This window comes from Dromiciops gliroides, chromosome X (genome assembly GCF_019393635.1).
Source record: "Dromiciops gliroides isolate mDroGli1 chromosome X, mDroGli1.pri, whole genome shotgun sequence".
Classification (NCBI taxonomy): domain Eukaryota; kingdom Metazoa; phylum Chordata; class Mammalia; order Microbiotheria; family Microbiotheriidae; genus Dromiciops; species Dromiciops gliroides.
Window position 1 is genome coordinate 22,937,174 of NC_057867.1, and position 18,154 is coordinate 22,955,327.

The following is an 18,154-nucleotide window of genomic DNA, read 5'->3' on the forward strand; positions in this document are numbered from 1 at the left end:
GTTGCAATAAGAGCGAGAGAAAAATGTCGATGCCCGCGCAGTAAGGCATCCGTCCCCCCTGGCGCTGGGCTGCGGCGCGAAGCCCAGGCAAGGGTGCTGGTGCCTCTGCGCGCCCAGCCCGGGGAGGGAGGAAAGGGAGAGAAGGGGAGGAGAGGCGGGGCGTGCGCGAACCCCCCCCCCTTTCTCCCCCCCGGAGGGCGGGGCCTGCGCTGGGGGCGTGGGGAGGGGGCATCTCAAATACTGTGAAATGGAGCTGCCGCCTTCAGAGCTGCCGGGCTGAGAAGGAGATCACTTACCTGCGGGCAACTGAAATTTCAAACTTCTACTTGAGCAGGGGCGCGAGCGGATCCCGCTGCCTGAGGCTGGAGCCCGGCGACTGTCACCGTCGCTGGGCTTTCCCGGACTTTGTGAGAGCCCTTCGTTTGCTTTGCCTTTCTTTGATCTGATTTCATCTTCTCCGGGGAAGGTGGGAGAGGGCAGCCTGGGCTGCACCCAGCAGCCATGAAGCCGCAGAAGAAGTGCGGGCTCATGGTTCTCCTCCTGCTCACCGTCCTCTTCCAGACCCCGGAGTCCTACTCCACCAACGCCTATGTTACCGTCACCTACTACAACCAGAGCAGCAACCACTCCACCACCGAGGTGTGCGAGTGCGGGATCTATGGCTTGGCGTCTCCCGTAGCCAACGCCGGCGGCACGGTGGGCATCCCCAAGAGCTTCAACTACCAGGCCTGTGACCCCCACACGGAATTCACCTACAGCGATACGCCCTGGATCGCTCTCATCGAGCGGGGCAACTGCACGTTCTCCGAGAAGATCCAGACCGCCAACCGGAGGGGGGCGGAGGCCGCGGTGATCTACAACGTCCCGGAGTCGGGCAACGAGACCCTCCAGATGGCCAATTTCGGTAAGTCGGGAGCCGCGCCCCCGAGGCGAGGCCGAGACGGGGCTCCTGGGGGGACCCTCAGGGTCTGAGACGCATCCAGAGGTCCCAAATGTCGTGGTCATCTCAGGACCCACCCAAGTACCTGACAAGCGGCGGGAGGGCGAGGGGGGAGGAGTTCACCTTCAACTTGAGATTCCTGGGCTTTGGGGGGCTCTTTTCCCATTATTATTTTCAATAGAATAAACATTAATAGTGGGATACGGGAATGGAACAGGAAGGGAGTATTGTCCTATTGCCCCGTTTTCTAGGACCGTTTCGCTTTTCTGATGATGTTACATAATTTTTTTTTAAAAAATCAACTGTGCCTTTCCCCTGTAAACAGGAATGAAAGGAACAATATTTCTCTAAAACCCCGCAGATTTTTTTAAGTTCGTGGTTTCTTTGTATTTTTTCACTCCGATTAAGCTGCTCCTGTCAAGAGCTAATAGTGTTGGTGCGTGAATTGATTTGTTGACCTGGCTAAAAATAGCATATTTAAGTGATAATGTTTGCAAAAATGAGTGAAGACTTCATGCCACTGTTTGTTTTTGCGGTGAGGAGGGTGGTGAGGAACTCATCGGAAACATTGAGGTGAAAAACTGACGCCAAATCCAAATTTTTAGCCATTCTAAGGGTATACAAGATCCGAGTTGGATCCCCCCCCCCCCGACTTTGGGATTTCATTGGTGTAGGGAATTCCTGGTGAGAAAACTCCTTCTACCAATGCAAATCGACACCCGCTGTGCAACTGGTTGTCTTAAGGGAGCTGAGAGATTGAAATGATTTGTCCGGGGGTCACACAGCAGGTACGAGTCAGAAACGGGACTCGAACCCATGTTTTCGCGACGCCGAGCCGTGTTTGCTATTCACTATGCCTCTCTGCTTCTCGTTGCATATATTGTAACCGCGTTATAATCCAAAGTATATCTTGCTAACATTATCATGTAGAATTCATTATATAATAGTCTTCTGATTATTTTTTTTTTTGACTGGATGGACTTGTGTTTTCATTGGTGTAGTGGGGAATGCCTGGTTAAGAAATTCGCTCTGCTAATGCGGATCGGCACCTGAGGTGCAATTTCTAGTCTTTAAGATTTACCTGGGGCACTGACAAGAGAAGGGATTTGCCGGGGGTCACTCAGCTAGTGTGTCCGAGCTGGGTCTAGAATCGGGTTTGCCTGCCCCGAAGGTGGGGTGATTGTTTACTACATCAAACTGTCTCAAATCAGTAATCGGTCTATGAGCATTTATTAACACAGACTATGTGCCAGACACACTGTGCTGGGGAAATACACGGAACGGGGGGGAAAAAAGAAGAAAAAGACAGTTCTCTCAGTGAGTTTACCTTCTATCAAAGGAGATGATATAGGTTCTGGTCCTGTGGTTTCATTGGTATAGAGAGTTTCTGAATGAGGAAACTCCCTGTACCAATGCAGGTCTGATATCCATTCTACAATTCTCGGAGAGTTGGTCTACAGCACTGAAAAATTGAATGATTTGTCCAGGGCCACACAGCCAGTCTGGGTCAGGTCTTTGTGGCTCTGAGGCCAGTTGGCTTCCTAATGCTCCACACTGCCTCTGTATATAGTAAGTACATAAAGAATGAATGCAAAGCAGTTAGAGAAAGAAGGTATTAGCCATTGAGGGCATCAGGAAAGGTTTCATGCAAAAAGATGACCCTTGAGTTGTGTCTTGAATGAAGTGATTCTGGGAGATGGACAGGAAGAGGGATGGGGGACAGCCAGTGCAAATGCATGAAGACAAGATGGAGCATTCTGCGTTGTTTTTTTTAAAACAATAACAACAACAACAACAAGGAAAAGGCCAGTTTGACTGGCACTCAGAGTTCTGGAAGGAGAGAAATGTATGATAAGGCTAGAAACATTGTTTGGGGTCGTGTCGTAAAAGGGTTTAAATGCCACATCGAAGTTTATCTTTATCTTAGAGGAAATAGGAAGCTTCTGGAATATGGGGGGGGGGGCAGACCAGCACTTAAGGAAAATTGCTTTAGCAGCTGAGAGGAAAATGGATTGGAGTGGAGATTCGACAAGACTAACTAAGAGTCCATTGCAATAGTCCAGGCTAGATGTGATGATGGCGTGAACTAAGGTGGTGGCTGTAAGTGGAGAGAAGGGATTTTTGAGAGGAGGGATGTTTGAGAGCTGTTTTGGACATAGAAATGGCAAAGTTCAGAAGCGAATTAGATATGGAGGGTGAGGGAAATGGAGGGGTCCAGGATAAGGCTAAGATGATGAACCCGGGAGACTGGAAAAAATGATGGCATCCTCTACAGACACAGGGCTATTCAATGGGTAGAGAATTTGGGGGGGGGCTCCATTTTGGAATGATGGATTTGAGACGTTGTTGGGATGCCCAGTGGGCAGCCAGTGAAGCAGGATGGGAGTTCAGGGGATTGCCTCTGGATAGCTATATGAATACAGGAATTGTCTGCACAGAGATGATAATTGGATCCATAGCAGCTGAGGAAGTCACCCACCGAGAGAGTGTGTGTGTGTATAGGGAGAGAAGGGAAGAGGACCCAGGACAGAGCTGTGGGCTAAAACCCACAGTCAGTGGCTATGATATGGGTGACAAGCCAGCAAAAGGGACTGAAAAGGGGAGAGCAGCCAGAGAGGAGGAGAAGCAGGAGAGAGAAAAATGCCCCAGAAATCCCGAGAGGAAAGAAAGAGTATTCAGGAGAAGAGGGTGGTCAACAATATAAAATACAGCAGCGACGTCAAGAAGGATGAAGATGGAGGACAGAAGAGGGAGGGGAGTAAGAAAGAGTAAGCAGTGCCTACTATGTGCCTGGCACTGTGCTTAAGGCTTTACAAATATTATTTCATTGGATCAGATTATGGGCAAGTTGAGAGATGCCAGCTTCGATGACTGATTGATGAGGTTGGAAGTCAGATTGCAAAAGGTTAAGGAGTGAGGAAAGAAAATGGAGGCAGCATACGCAGATGGCATTTCCTAGGAGTTGTCTTAAGGGGATGGTAGGATTTAATGTTGGTACTTTAAGGATGAGGGAGACCTGGGCATGATTGAAGGCAACAGAGAAGGAGCCAGGAGATAGGGAGAGATTGAAGATAAAAGAGAATGAGGATGATTGAGGGGGCGATCTGCTAGAGAAGACGAATTCAAGGGCACATTTAGAGGGGTTAGCCTTGGCTAGGAGGAAGCCACATCTTTTTCGGAGTCTGGGGAAAAGGAGGGAGGAGATAGTGGGAGATGATGTCAAGGTGTTTGGAGATGAGGGGAGAGGGAGAGGAGGGAGCTCACAGCAAATGGCCTCCGTGTCTTTCTCAGTCTATGGCGTAGGAAACAAATTCCCTTAACCAATGCATACAAGCACCTGTTCTGCAGTTTACTTCTTAAAGAATATTGCCTGAGGGCATGGACAAATTAAGAGATTTGCTTAGGATGTGTTAGATTTGCTTAGTATTTGTTAGAAGCTTGAACTCAGGTCTCCCTATATCTCATTAAGTCGGAGAGTCATTGGGCAAATTAAATGAGAAGCAGATGACTTCTGATTTTGACCTTGCCTCCATCTCCCCCTGACCTTCCTACCAATGCCTCAAGCTGGGAATCTCCCAATGGTCCACACTTCTAGTCTCTCCATCCACTCCCATAGTCCTCCCCAGCCATCCTCTGCTGCTCACACTCAAGGTTTCTCTCTCTACCACTCAACTAAAACTGTTTTACTAAGGACACTGATGAATATTTTTCCCAAACAAATGACCTTTTCTCAGCCACCGTCCTTTGACCTTGGCAATATTGGACACTGTAGACCAATCCCTCTTTCCTGATTCCAAGCTGACTCCCGAGTACCCAAAGCTCTACTCTATGCTCACTGTTCCCCAAATGCCTCACATCATCTTGTTATTCCTTAACCTGCCTCTTCCCTTGATTTTATTTATTTATTTATTTATTTAGTTATTCATTCATTTATTCATTCATTCATTCATTCATTCATTCATTCATTCATTCATTTATTTATTTATTTTTTGCAGCACTAAATTCCTACTTTGCTCATTTTCAATATCTTTCTCTGGCTTTTCTTCCTTTTCCTATTCCCTAAGTGGAAGCATCTCCCAAGTTTCTGTCCTAAGTCCTTTTCTCTTCTGTTTCCCCTGATGATCTTATCACTTGGCTTCCACATTCCCATATATGCAAATGACTTCCAAGTGTATATTTCTATCAATTCCGAGTCCCATTTCCCACTATCTGCTGCTGGACTTGGAGTATGGAAGAAATAATTTCAAATTCTGCCTCACATACATACCAGCTATGTGACCTTTGGCAAATCACTTCACCTTTCTCAGCCTCAGTTTATTAATCAGTCAAATGGGGAATAATAATAGTACCTACCTCTCAATAGTCCTAATGAATAAAGTCCAGCCTTTTAATTTAACATTCAAGGTCTACCTTTCCAGCCTTCTTATGCTATTGTTATCCCTATACTCTACACTCCCTGCAAACTGGATTCCTCACTGATCTCCAAACTCCTGCTTTTCTCCACCTCCTTATCTTTCTTCCTGTCATTCCCTATACCTGGAATCAACCCTTACCCCACAGGCCTCCATCTCTGACCATTAAAATCCCATTCACAGGGAAGCTAGGTGGTGAAGTGGTTAAAGCACTGGTCCTGGATGCAGGAGGACCTGAGTTCAAATCTGGCCTCAGACACTTGACACTTACTAGCTTTGTGACCCTGGTCAAGTCACTTAACCCTCATTGCCCCACAGAAAAGGCTAAAAAATAATCCTATTCACTATTTGGTATCCAAGACATATAGTCAACCAACAGAAATATATATGTGTATATATATATGAGACCAAGATTCATTTCCTTGTAGACAAGCTAATAGAGGCAAATAAGTGGCACAGAGTTTAGAGCTCTGGGCCTTGGAGTCAGGAAGACCTGAATTCAAAGCTTACCTCAGATACTTAACATTAGCTATTTGACCCTGAGCAAGTCACTTAATCACTATTTTCCCCAATTTTCCCATCTGTAAAATGAGGGTAATGATAGCACCTGCCTCCCAGGGTTGTTGTGACTATCAAATGAAATAATAATTAGAAAACACCTAGCACAGTTCCTGGCACATAGTAGGTGCTATATAAAAGTTTTACTGTTGTTGTGGTTGTTGTTACAAGTGGTCAAAGGATATAACAAACAGTTTTCAAAAGAAGAATCACAAATTTTTAAATATTTATATTCAAGAATGCTCAAAAAAATTAATCATAAGAAAAATGAACATCTCTGAGGTTTCACCTCAGATTCAGCAACTTGGCCAAGATGACAAAAGATTGCAATGGCCAAAGTTGGAGGGGATATGGAAAGACGGACACAATAATACATTGTTAGGGAAGCTGTGAAATAACACAACCATTCTGGAAAGCAATTTGGAATCATGCAAATAAAGTGGCTAAGATGTCAATATCCTTTGACCCAAAGATTCCACTGCTAAATTTATACCCTAAGGGAAATAAAGACAGAACTAAAGGTTCCATAGACATCAAACTATTCAGAGCAGCTTTTTTTGTGTGTGGCAGCAAATAACTGCTAACAAACAAGATGCCTATCGATTGGGAATGGTTAAAGAAATCATGGTACATGAATGTATTGGAATATTACTGTGTTATCTGAAATAACGAATTTGCTAAATACAGAGAAGCATTAACTGATGTAGAGTGAAGTAAGCAGCGATGTGAAACAATATATCCAATGACTAGAACAATGTAAGTGAATAAAACAATCACAAAACAGTTGAAAATAAATGTTTCCAAATTACTTTAAAAAAAAAAAAGCTTGGACCCAAAGAAGAAATAAATGCATCAACACTTCTCCTCCTTCGAAAAGGTATGTATGGGGGGGGGGTGAGGGGGGGGTAGGGGGCCCAAAAGGTGGAAAACTGCATATAATTTAAGATTTTTCCATATATTGATAATTTTTTGCTGAAATTTCTTTCTCACATTTAAAAAAGTTCTTTGTTATAAGGGATGACTCTGAAAGGAGAAGGAGAGGGGTTCAGTGAGTAAGCATTTATATAGTATCTACTAGGGGCAACCAGGTGGAGCCTCCCTTTTCCACCCCCCAAAAATATGGTGCCTACTATGTGCCAGGCATTGTGCTTTAAGCACTTTAAAAATATTATCTCATTTGATCCTCACAATAGCCCTGTGAGATAGGTATTATTATGATTATTCCTATTTTACACTTGAAGAAACTGAAGCAAACATATTGAGTGATTCTCCCAGGGTCACTCAGCTAATAAGTGTCTGTGGCTGGATTTGAACTCTGGTCTTTCTGACTCCAGGTCCAGTGCCATCTAGCTGCTAGGGAAAACCTAGTTAATGTAAAAACAAAAGATATCAATTAAAATATATTGGGGAGGGGGCAGCTAGGTGGTGAAGTGGATAAAGCAGCAACCCTGGATTCAGGAGTACCTGAGTTCAAATCCAGCCTCAGACACTTGACACTTACTAGCTGTGTGACCCTGGGCAAGTCACTTAACTCCCACTGCCCCGCTATATATATATATATATATATATATATATGGGGAAAAATACCATCCCAGTCCCTCTGTGATGCTTTCTGTGATCCACCCACACACACAGAAATACATTTACCCTCCTTGATTTAACATAGCACTTAGTAGCTCTCTTGTGAACTTGTGTTCTAATTATTATTATGGTCATTTGTGTGTCTATCAAATCTCACCTTCTTGAGTGAGTTCCCCAGAGCACATAGCAATTCAATTTAGTTCAGCAAACACCTATTAAGTACCTACAGTGAACAGGACAATATGGGTTTAAGTCCTGCTTCTGATGCATACTAGTGTGACTTTAGACAAGTCACTTAATCTCTAAGGGAAGAAGGTAAGTCTCCAAGACTTCCTCCCTGGGAGTTCCCTATACCAATAAAAGCATGTGAAGGTACATGGTAAGTACTAGGGACACAAAGACAGAACAAAACAGTCTCCCCTCAAGGAGCTTTCTTTCTAATGAATGGATACAACCAAAGACCAGAAGCAGGGAGTCCCAAGGAGGCCAGATTGACTGGAGTGGTGAGTTTGTAAGAGGGAATCATAGGAAAGCACTCTAGTAAGATATCTTGGAACCTCTAGGTTGTAAGAGCCTTTAAACACCAACTGGAAATGTTAATGTTTTAACTCAAGGCAATAGGAAACCACTGTAGATGTTTGAGCAGAGGAGTGACATGGTCAGGCCTGTGTTTTTAGGAATACCAATTTGACAGTTGTGTGGAGGTTAGATTAGAGAGGAGAGGGGCAGCTAGGTGGAGCAGTGGATAAAGCACTGTCCCTGGATTCAGGAGGACCTGAGTTCAAATCCAGCCTCAGACACTTGACACATACTAGCTGTGTGACCCTGGGCAAGTCACTTAACCCTCATTGCCCTGCAAAAAATAAAAATAAAAAATAAAATAGATTAGAGAGGAGAGACTGGACTGCTGATTTGAATCAAGGGAACCCCCCTCACATCTGAAATGAAAAGGGTAGAATTTTCCCTTAGAAATATGTACTGAAAGCAAAGAGAGTGGTTAAAATCATAGAGCTGGATGGGATCTCCTCCAGAGGTCAGCTAATCCAATGTACTCATTTTACAAATGAAGAAACTGAGGCCCAGGGAGGTAAAGTCACTTACCCAAAGTCCCACACATAGCAAGTGGCTAGACTTTATAGAATTTATAGAAACCATGTCACATGAGAAATGCCTTAGGGAATTGGGGGTGCTCAACCTGGAGAAAAGCCTTTGGGGCACCAGGAAAACTGCTTCCAAGAATTTGAAGAGTTGTCCATATTACAGAGATTAGACTTATTTTTTCTTGATGGTGGGAGGCAGAATGAGGAGCCACATTTAAAAATTTCAGCGACAGAGGCAGCTAGGTAGTGGTGAAGTGGATAAGGCACTGGCCCCTGGATTCAGGAGGACCTGAGTTCAAATCCGGCCTCAGACACTTGACACTTGTGACCCTGGGCAAGTCACTTAACCCTCACTGCCCCGCAAAAAAAAATGCAGAGAGGGAAAGGAGTTCCAAACATAGAACTTCCCAACAACTTAAGTTGTCCAAACACAGAAGGTTAGAATGTACTATCCTAAAAAGAACTAGAGACTCTTTTACTTTGGGTCTCATATCCTCAACATTTAGCATGGTGCCTGGCACTTTGTCAGGGCTTAACATACGCTTGTTGACTGCTTGATGGAGTGAGCCAGCTCCAGAGACATTAAGTTTTTCCTCCCTGCAGGAGACATTAAGATCCCCCTCACTGCAGGTATCCAAAGTGAGCCTCCTTGTTAGGGGAATTGTAATGGGGAGCCTGGCTTCAGTTTGGGTTTGGATGATTTCTACGGTCCCTTCCAACTCTCAGAGTCTATCTGTGAATGACTTTTCAGAACTACGATCATTTTTTCATCTTATTTTAAAACTTGCAACAACAAAAAGCTGCTCTTCTCCAATATCTATTGAAATGGAGTTTCACACCCAAACCCACTGAATTGTGTGGTCTAGTTTTTTGCACACCCTTCTGGGAGGAGAGAGAGAGAGAGGACATTGGGATAATTTCAAGCCAGGTAGAGGCTGGTAGGGAATGACCACATTATTTTGAAAAGCTTTGGGTTTGTTTGTTTTGTTTGAAAGCCTCAAACTGGCTTTCCAAGGAGACTAATTAGTACAAATGTGAGTAACCTGCCAGATTTCTCAATTGGTGGCAAGGCGCTAAAGGCAAGATGTGTTCAAGCCAAGCCAACTCTTCCAGTAGTTTGGACCCTCTGAATGTAGTCTGAGGGGTACCCACAGAGCTCACACACAATAACCCTCTCCAGTGCCTCTTCCCCACATCCAAATCCCCATTCTCCCCCTCTTGTAATGCACCTCAAATAGTGCCAAGAGTCATTTTGAATTCAGAAATCCTGGTTTTATTTCAAACAAAAAGCACAGGGAGGCAGCAGGGTATGATGGAAAAATTACTGAATAGGAAATGGGCTCAAAACCCATCTCTGCCACTTACTACTTGTGTGACATGGGACAAGTAACTTCATCCTTGTGGGCTTCAGTGTCTTTATCTGTAAAATGAGGGGGGGAGACACAATGATCTAGAGGTCTCTTCTACTTAGAAATCTCTGATCTTGTGATTCCCAAGGTTATCTTGAGGATCAAATGAAATAACATGTGCAAAGTCCTTTGCAAATCCTAAAGGGCTATATAAAGCCTAGCTATTATTTTTTTTTGCAGGGCAATGAGGGTTAAGTGACTTGCCCAGGGTCACACAGCTAGTAAGTGCCAAGTGTCTGAGGCCAGATTTTAACTCAGGTCTTCCTGAAGCCAGGGCTGGTGCTTTTATCCCCTGCAGCGCCACCTCACTGCCCCCTAGCTATTATTATTACTATTACTCTTTTAGGTGACCTTGAGCAAGTCACTACCCTTCTGTGGGCCTCAGTTTCCTCATCTGTAAAAAGGAGAAGGGTTGGGGGCAGCTAGGTGATGCAGTGGATAAAGCACCGGCCCTGTATTCAGGAAGACCTGAGTTCAAATCCAGCTTCAGACACATGACACTAACTAGCTGTGTGACCCTGGGCAAGTCACTTAACCCTCATTGTCCTGGGGAAAAAAAAGAGAAATTCAAAGGTCTCTTAAAGGACATTTGCATTAAATCTGGACACAAGGAGGGGTCAAGTGTTGAGGGTAAGGATCTTAAGTATGTGGCTCAGAACAGCCCAGGGAAAAAAATCTGTCAGATTCATCTCCAACTCAGACAAGGAGGCTTGATCACAAACTTGACAGACAAGTTGATGACAAGACGGCCATTTTCCACCATATCGAAAAAGGTGGCAGACAGCAGGACGATTTTCTTCTTCACCATTGATTGCTCTCAACCCAACACACTACAGGTTCTAGATTTCTACATTGATAGAGAAAGGATGAAGGAAGGAAATATCCAGCACTATAGGTGTCAATTATACCTTCTCATCCTTCTTTCCCTGAAATTTCCCCCGTGCAGATATGGCGAATTAGTGAAATTAACTAACTTTCTGAAGCAAAAAAAAACTTAACAAGTTGGGAGGGGTGATTCTCCAGATGTTATTATCTGCCTCTAGACTAGTTGGAAGGAACCTCAGAGGCCAACCCCCTCCCTTTTTTTTTTTAATTTTTATTTTTTAGTGAGGTAATTGGGGTTAAGTGACTTGCCCAAGGTCACACAGCTAGTAAGTGTTGTGTCTGAGGCCGGATTTGAACTCAGGTACTCCTGACTCCAGGGCTGGTGCTCTATCCACTGTGCCACCTAGCCGCCCCTAACCCCCTCCCTTTTTACGGATGATGAAACTGAGGCCCACAGAAGGGTAGTGACTTGCCCAAGGTCGAATAAAAGAGTAGTAGTAATAATCACAGTTGGCACTATTTTGTACCCCAAGCTAAAACTTTCATGCATCTCTTCTTTGATTACTGTGGGATTTTGATGACAAATACATGTGATAAAATCCAAATACTCTTTTCTAAAAACAAAGAAAATACTGCATCGAGAAGAACATAAAGGAGATTTTTGAATTCTGATAGTGACCTAAAATTTCATTTCATCTTAGCCTCTTCCTTGTTCCCCTAGTCTCACTATTTCAGATTGAAGGGCAGGAATAATAAGGTTAGAAATAATAGTAATATGGGGCAGCTAGGTGGCACTGCAGTGGATAAAAGCACTGGCCCTGGATTCAGGAGGACCTGAGTTCAATAAGGGTTAAGTGACCCTGGTCACTTAACCCTTATTGCCCTGCAAAAAGAAAAGTAATAATAATAGGTTTTTTTTTAGTGAGGCAATTGGGGTTAAGTGACTTGCCCAGGGTCACACAGCTAGTAAGTGTTAAGTGTCTGAGGCTGGATTTGAACTCAGGTACTCCTGACTCCAAGGTCTGTACTCTATCCACTGTGCCACCTAGCTGCCCCGAAAAGTAATAATAATAGTAATAGGTAGTAATAGTAATAACACTTTGAAGTTTGCAAAACCCTTTACATATGGTCCTCACACCAACGCTGGGAGGTATTATCCATATTTTGCAGGTGAGGCTTGGGAGAGGGGATGTGCCTTGCCTAGGATTTCACAGCTAGGAAGGATATGAGGCAGGATTCAAACTCAAGTCTTCCTGTCTAGCACTAGAGTCTGGAATACCTATTTCTAGGAGATTTATTAGGAAGGGACTGAGTACTAACTATTCAGTAATTTAATGCCTGGATTGGAAAAATAGGCACAGTTCCTTTCAGACTTATTCTAGGGACTGTTATTTGATGTCATGTGATTACAATGATGCATGCATTAAATTCTACCTTTTCCTCATGTGTTTGAAGGTTGGCCCATGAAGGAGGAGTATCTCCAACCCAGATTTTCTAGGCAGAAAGAACCATTGGCAAATCTTGGAGATCAAATCATTAGGTCCTAGACTTGGAGGGGGCCTCACTGGCCATCTGATCCATGTCCCTCCTTTTCCAAATGAGGAAACTAAAGCCTATGGAGATGAAGTGCTTTGCACAAGAATGCACACAGGCTCATAGACTTAGATCTGGAAAGGCCAACTAGTTCAATCCCCTCATTTGCCAGATGAAATCAGTAAATAAGTAGCTTAAGAACAACCTGTTTATGAAAGATTGGATGAACTGAAATGCACGATTTCTCCTCATGTTTTTAGAGCAGTCCGAGTTGGGTCTCTTCATTTATTCATTAAATTAACTGTGGAGACTTGTGTCATTTATCGTGGAGAATCGGTGACCTGAAACGTCCACATTAGTTGTTAAAACGTGGACTAGGAGCAGAGTTGTCATGACTAATTGACTGATTTCTTTGTCAGGGTCCCTGACATTGACAGTGAAGAGGAGTTCAGGTGAAAGCAATTTGCTTAACCAAGTGAATTGGGAACAGATGGATTTGTTAGTCTTTTAGGTATTTCCAGTAGAAAATACAGCATCGAGTATAGGAGATGCTTGGTAAGGCAGCCTTGAATCAAAATGAAAATGGTTGGAAGTACTTTGGAGGGGCAGCTAGGGGGTGCAGTGACCCTGGAGTCAGCAAGACCTGAGTTCAAATTTGACCTCAGACACTTGACACTAGCTGTGTGATCCCTGGGCAAGTCACTTAACCCCTGATTGCCTTGCCAAAAAAAAAAAAGTACTTTGGAAAGGAAACTGTAGGGTCCAGTGAGATACTCCTTAGTAAACTTGAGATACTCTTGGTAATTAGCTAAGTCTACAGTCCCCGGGCTCCTAGGGAGGTGTCACACAGGCACAGGTAACATTGATGGATAACCATGAGTTTGAGGGGGTATGAATGATTTTGGGTTTTTTTGTTTTTTGTTTGTTTTGTTTTTTTTGCGGGGCAATGAGGGTCAAGTGACTTGTCCAGGGTCACACAGCTAGTGTCAAGTGTCTGAGGCTGGATTTGAACTCAGGTCTTCCTGAATCCAGGGCCTGTGCTTTATCCACTGCACCACCTAGCTGCCCCTGAGGGGTATGAATGAAATGTGTGGAGAGCAGGTGGGGGGGGGGGAGGGAGAGGAAGGCCTTATGCATAAGGAAGTACCTGTGCTATGATCCTTGAAGGATCAGTAGGATTGGATTGGATTGGATTTTTTTGTAAATAGCATTTTATTTTTTCCAATTACATGTAAAGCTAGTTTTCAATGTTGATTTTTGTAAGATTTGGAGTTCTTAAATCAGGAGGATTTTACCAAGTAGAAGTGTATAAAAAGAACATTCCAGGATATCCATCAGCATAGGGAAATGAGGGGATGTGTGTATATGTTTCTATAGAGGGACAGGGATAGTAACTGGGCCTGTGATTTTATTGGCATCGGAAGTTGTGTTATATACTATATATGGGGGGGGGGGGTTCTAAGTCTAGGGAATTAGACTTGTGTTTTCATTGGCCTAGAGAGAAACTCCCTCCACCAATTCATATCAGCAGCTCCTCTGCCACCTATGGGGTTAGAGGGTTGCCCAGATGCACTGACAGTAGCTTGTCAAGGGGTCACGTTGCTCAGCTTGGGACTAGAATATTTGAGCGCATCAGTAACTCTATGGCAGCATTAGAAGCATGACCGTGGAAGCAGGCCTCCCCCTTTCCCCTGCCTCACTTCCAGCTTATCAAATTCTGGCTTCTGCATGTTTAGATAAATATGAAAAAAAAAACAACCAGAAAGGGTTCAGAGGAAGCAAACACAAATTGTCAGAAGGCTGGAAATTAGGATCTAAACAGAAAACTGGAAGAATTTAGCTTCTCTTTGTGCTAGAGAAATGGATGCTGGGCCCAGCAGCATCTGGGCCTGGCTCAGCTTGTGAGGAACTATGTAACCTTGGCCAAGAGCCCTCTTAGGCCCAAATCTTCTTACAGAAGGTGGTATCCAGGGCAGGTAAAAGAGAGAGCAAATAGAAAAGCATGGGAAAGGGAGCAGCTAGGTGGTGCAGGGGATGAAGTACCAGCCCTGGATTCAGGAGGACCCGAGTTCAAATCCAGCCTCAACTTATTAGCTGTGTGACCCTGGGCAAGTCACTTAATCCTCATTGCCCCACCAAAAAAAAAAGAAAAAGAAAAAGGAAAAAAAAAGCATGGGATAGTATTCCTAGATTAGTGTTCCTTTGGGAGCCCCAAAGCTCTTTATGAGCTAAGCCTGGAGGGGTGACATTGGGGGCGGGGGCAACACAACAACTGGAGTTCTTTTTCACTCTTTTGGAGAAAGGTGGAGGCCCAAAAAGCATGGTAGTCTCAATGTCTATGGGTTTCAGGAAATTGCCAACAACACCTCGGCCCTTCCAGACATTTGGATGTAGGAGAAGTCAAGCTAAAATGAATACCTGGTGTAGCCTTGAGACTCATCAGAAGGTTGGGAAAGGGGAATAGGGCTAACAGAGGAGGGATTCCTTAATGTGTACCTATAGACCTCAAGTCCATTTTAGCATGGACTCATGAAGACAACTCCTATACCCTTCTGGCCCCAGCCCCAGCCTCAAAGCCTGCTCAGAGCTGGATTATCCCAGGCTTCTCTACAAAGCCCAACCTGGACATTTACTCAATTCCCTGGACTGAGTGGTGGAGGGAGCTACTTAGGCATTAAAGGGCAGAGAATCTACACAGCTGTAGAAACTGGGATTTCACTGGTTTATGGAACTCCCAGGAGAGGAAGCACATTCTCTGCCATTTGGAAAGAATGGGGAAGTGACTTCTCTGGAATATCAGAGGTTAAGACTTGAACCCAAGTTTTCTTAGCTCCTTGCATTCCATCTATTTCCAAATTGAGACTAGATTGTAATTTCTCTCTGCAAAGTGCTAATAATTTCTTACCAGGAAGGGAATAAGCATGTATTAAGCACCTGCTATGTGTCAGGCACAACGCTAAGCACTTTACAGTTACTATCGCATTTGATCCTCACAACAACCCTGGCAGGTTTCTTATTCAGTTGTTTTTTAGTTGTGCCCAATGCTCTGTGACCTCATTTGGGGTTTTCTTGGCAGAGACACTGGAGTGGTTTGCCATTTCCTTCTCCGTCTCATTTTATATATGAGGAAACCAAGTCAGACAGGGTGAAGTGACTTGTCCAGGGTCACACAGCTAGTGTCTGAAGTCAGATTTTTAACTCAGATCTTCCTGACTCCAAGCTCAAAGTTCTATCCACTGTAGTGCCACCTCGCTCCAGGTACCTGCCTTTAACAGAAACCTGGAGGCCCACAAGATGGGCAGCTGGCCAATACCCATTACCAGCAGGGCCTGGCCCAACTTACTTTCAGACATAGCCAGTGTGTATATTTGATTTACTTGTTACAGTGGAGGGCTTTCATTTAGGGGAATGAAGTAGAAGTTACTGGGGAAGTAGAGGAGGAAGTGATAATGATGCTGAAATACAAAGAAGAAAAGAATGAGATCTTAATATTTTTAAAATGTACAGATGAGAACCATGAAGGTTCAGTAGGAGACACAATGCAAGCCAGGCAGTGTGGACACTACTGTGTTAATTTAATATATACTTTAAAAACAAGCTCTATTGGTCGTGCAGTGGATAAAGCACCAGCCCTGGATTCAGGAGGACCTGAGTTCAAATGCAGCCTCAGACACTTGACAATTACTAGCTGTGTTACCCTGGGCAAGTCACTTAACCCTCATTGCCCCACCCCAAAAAACCCCAACTCTATTTTTTGAAGATTCACAATTTCATATATAATCCTCTTCTGTCCTGTATACATAGAAATGGTGATGTTTGTTGAAATCTATTAGGTGCATAATCAGTTTGAAAAAGAGACGTTTTTGGTTTTGTTTTTATTTTCCCTTTTAAAAATGTTAATTGGTATCTTTTATTTTTATAGCACATTTTTTTCTAATATAGACCCCTTCTACTCCCTATCAAGTCATCCCCTGTAACAAAAATAAGAGAGAAAGAAAAGTAATTCAGTAAAATTGACCAAGATACCAACTGAAATTTTTTTTTTTAATTTTTTTTTTTTTTTTTAGTGAGGCAATTGGGGTTAAGTGACTTGCCCAGGGTCACACAGCTAGTAAGTGTTAAGTGTCTGAGGCTGGATTTGAACCCAGGTACTCCTTACTCCTGGGCCGGTGCTCTATCCACTGCGCCACCTAGCTGCCCCCCTACCACCTGAAATTTGACAGTACGTGCCATGTTCCATACCCATAGTCTCCCATCTCTGTAAAGGGGGAAGGAAGATATGATTTCTCATTCTTTCTTCTGGATCAAACTTGGACATTTTGACTGCAGGGCATTCAGGTTTGCTGTGATGTTATTAAAAGATGTTATTTTTATTATCTTTTTTATTTTTTTTTGTTTTTTTTTTTTTTAGGCAATGGAGGTTAAGTGACTTGCCCAGGGTCACACAGCTAGTAAGTGTCAAGTGTCTGAGGCCGAATTTGAACTCAGGTCCTCCTGAATCCAAGGCCGGTGCTTTATCCACTGCACCACCTAGCTGCCCCATCTTTTTTATTTTTAATAATATTTTATTCCCCCCCCATACATGTAAAAACAAATTTTAACATTCAGGGCTTTTTTTTTTAAGTTTTAAGTTCCAAATTCTAGTCTTCCTTCCCTCACCTCCTCCCTTCCTGAGAGGATAAGCAATCTGATATAGGTTCTACACATGTATTTATTGTACTTTTTTTTTTAGTGAGGCAATTGGGGTTAAGTGACTTGCCCAGGGTCACACGGCTAGTAAGTGTTAAGTGTCTGAGGCCGGATTTGAACTCAGGTACTCCTGACTCCAGGGCCGGTGCTCTATCCACTGTGCCACCTAGCTGCCCCTATTGTACTTTTAAAAAATAACACAGGCTTATAATACAGGAAGGTAGGACATATACATCAGATGGCCCTAGGCAAGCCACAGTTCAATCCATCATTGGTCTTTTTCAAGAAGATATTGGCAAGAAAAGTCTGTCCCATTTCTACAACACTTTATGGTTTTCAAAGATCTTTCCCTACAATAATCCCAGGAGGTAAGGAATATACATATCATTGTCCCCATTTTTTAAATGAGAAAAACTGAGGCTCAGGGAGGTGAAAACTAACCTAAGGGCACATAGCTAGCAAATGGTGGAGCTGAGATTTGAACCCCAGATCTTTGGACTCCTAGCCAGAAAAGATATACCACATTTGGGAGCCTGCTATGGGACAAATGGAGTTTTAACTAGATGACTTTTTGGGTCCTTTCAAAGCCTGACATTCTGTGATTCTGCTCCTATGAAAGGCAGGTTACTCTCACAAGTACTATCCAAGAGCCTCTTCCGTTTATGTTCATTCTCTGGGGGAGATCTTACCCATCTGCAATTTAACATCAAAATAACATGTGTATAGCACTCTAAGGTTTGCAAAGTGGTTTACGGGCTAATATTATCTTACTTGAGCACAACAACAATCCTGTGAGGTTAGTCCTATTATCATCTCCATTTTACAGATGAGAAAAAGAAGGCAGAATGTGTGTAGAGCGTCAGAAAGACCTGGACTCAAGTTCTACCTCTGAAAAATAATAGTGTAAGACCCTGAACAAGTTCCCTTACCCTCTTATTGTCCCCAGGCAGCTCACTAAAATGTTAAGTTAAGGAAAAAGAGGGGCGGGGGGGGGTGTGAGAAAAAGAAAAAAGAGAAACAGCTAGGTGGCAGTGCAATGGTTAGAACACTGGCACTGGAGTTAGGAGGACTTGAGTTCAAATCCAGCCCCAGACACTTACTAGCTGT

General features: G+C 43.6%; 1 protein-coding gene across 1 annotated transcript in view; it reads left to right on the forward strand.

Annotated features, from left to right (window-relative positions):
• The first annotated feature begins 260 nt into the window (after positions 1-260).
• Positions 261-18,154, forward strand: part of RNF128 (ring finger protein 128) — a 124,110-nt gene continuing 106,216 nt past the window's right edge. Inside the window, exon 1 of the mRNA XM_043974458.1 lies at positions 261-904. Within this exon, the coding sequence (XP_043830393.1) occupies positions 502-904 (403 nt within the window). The 5' untranslated portion in view covers positions 261-501. The remainder of the gene's footprint in view (positions 905-18,154) is intronic.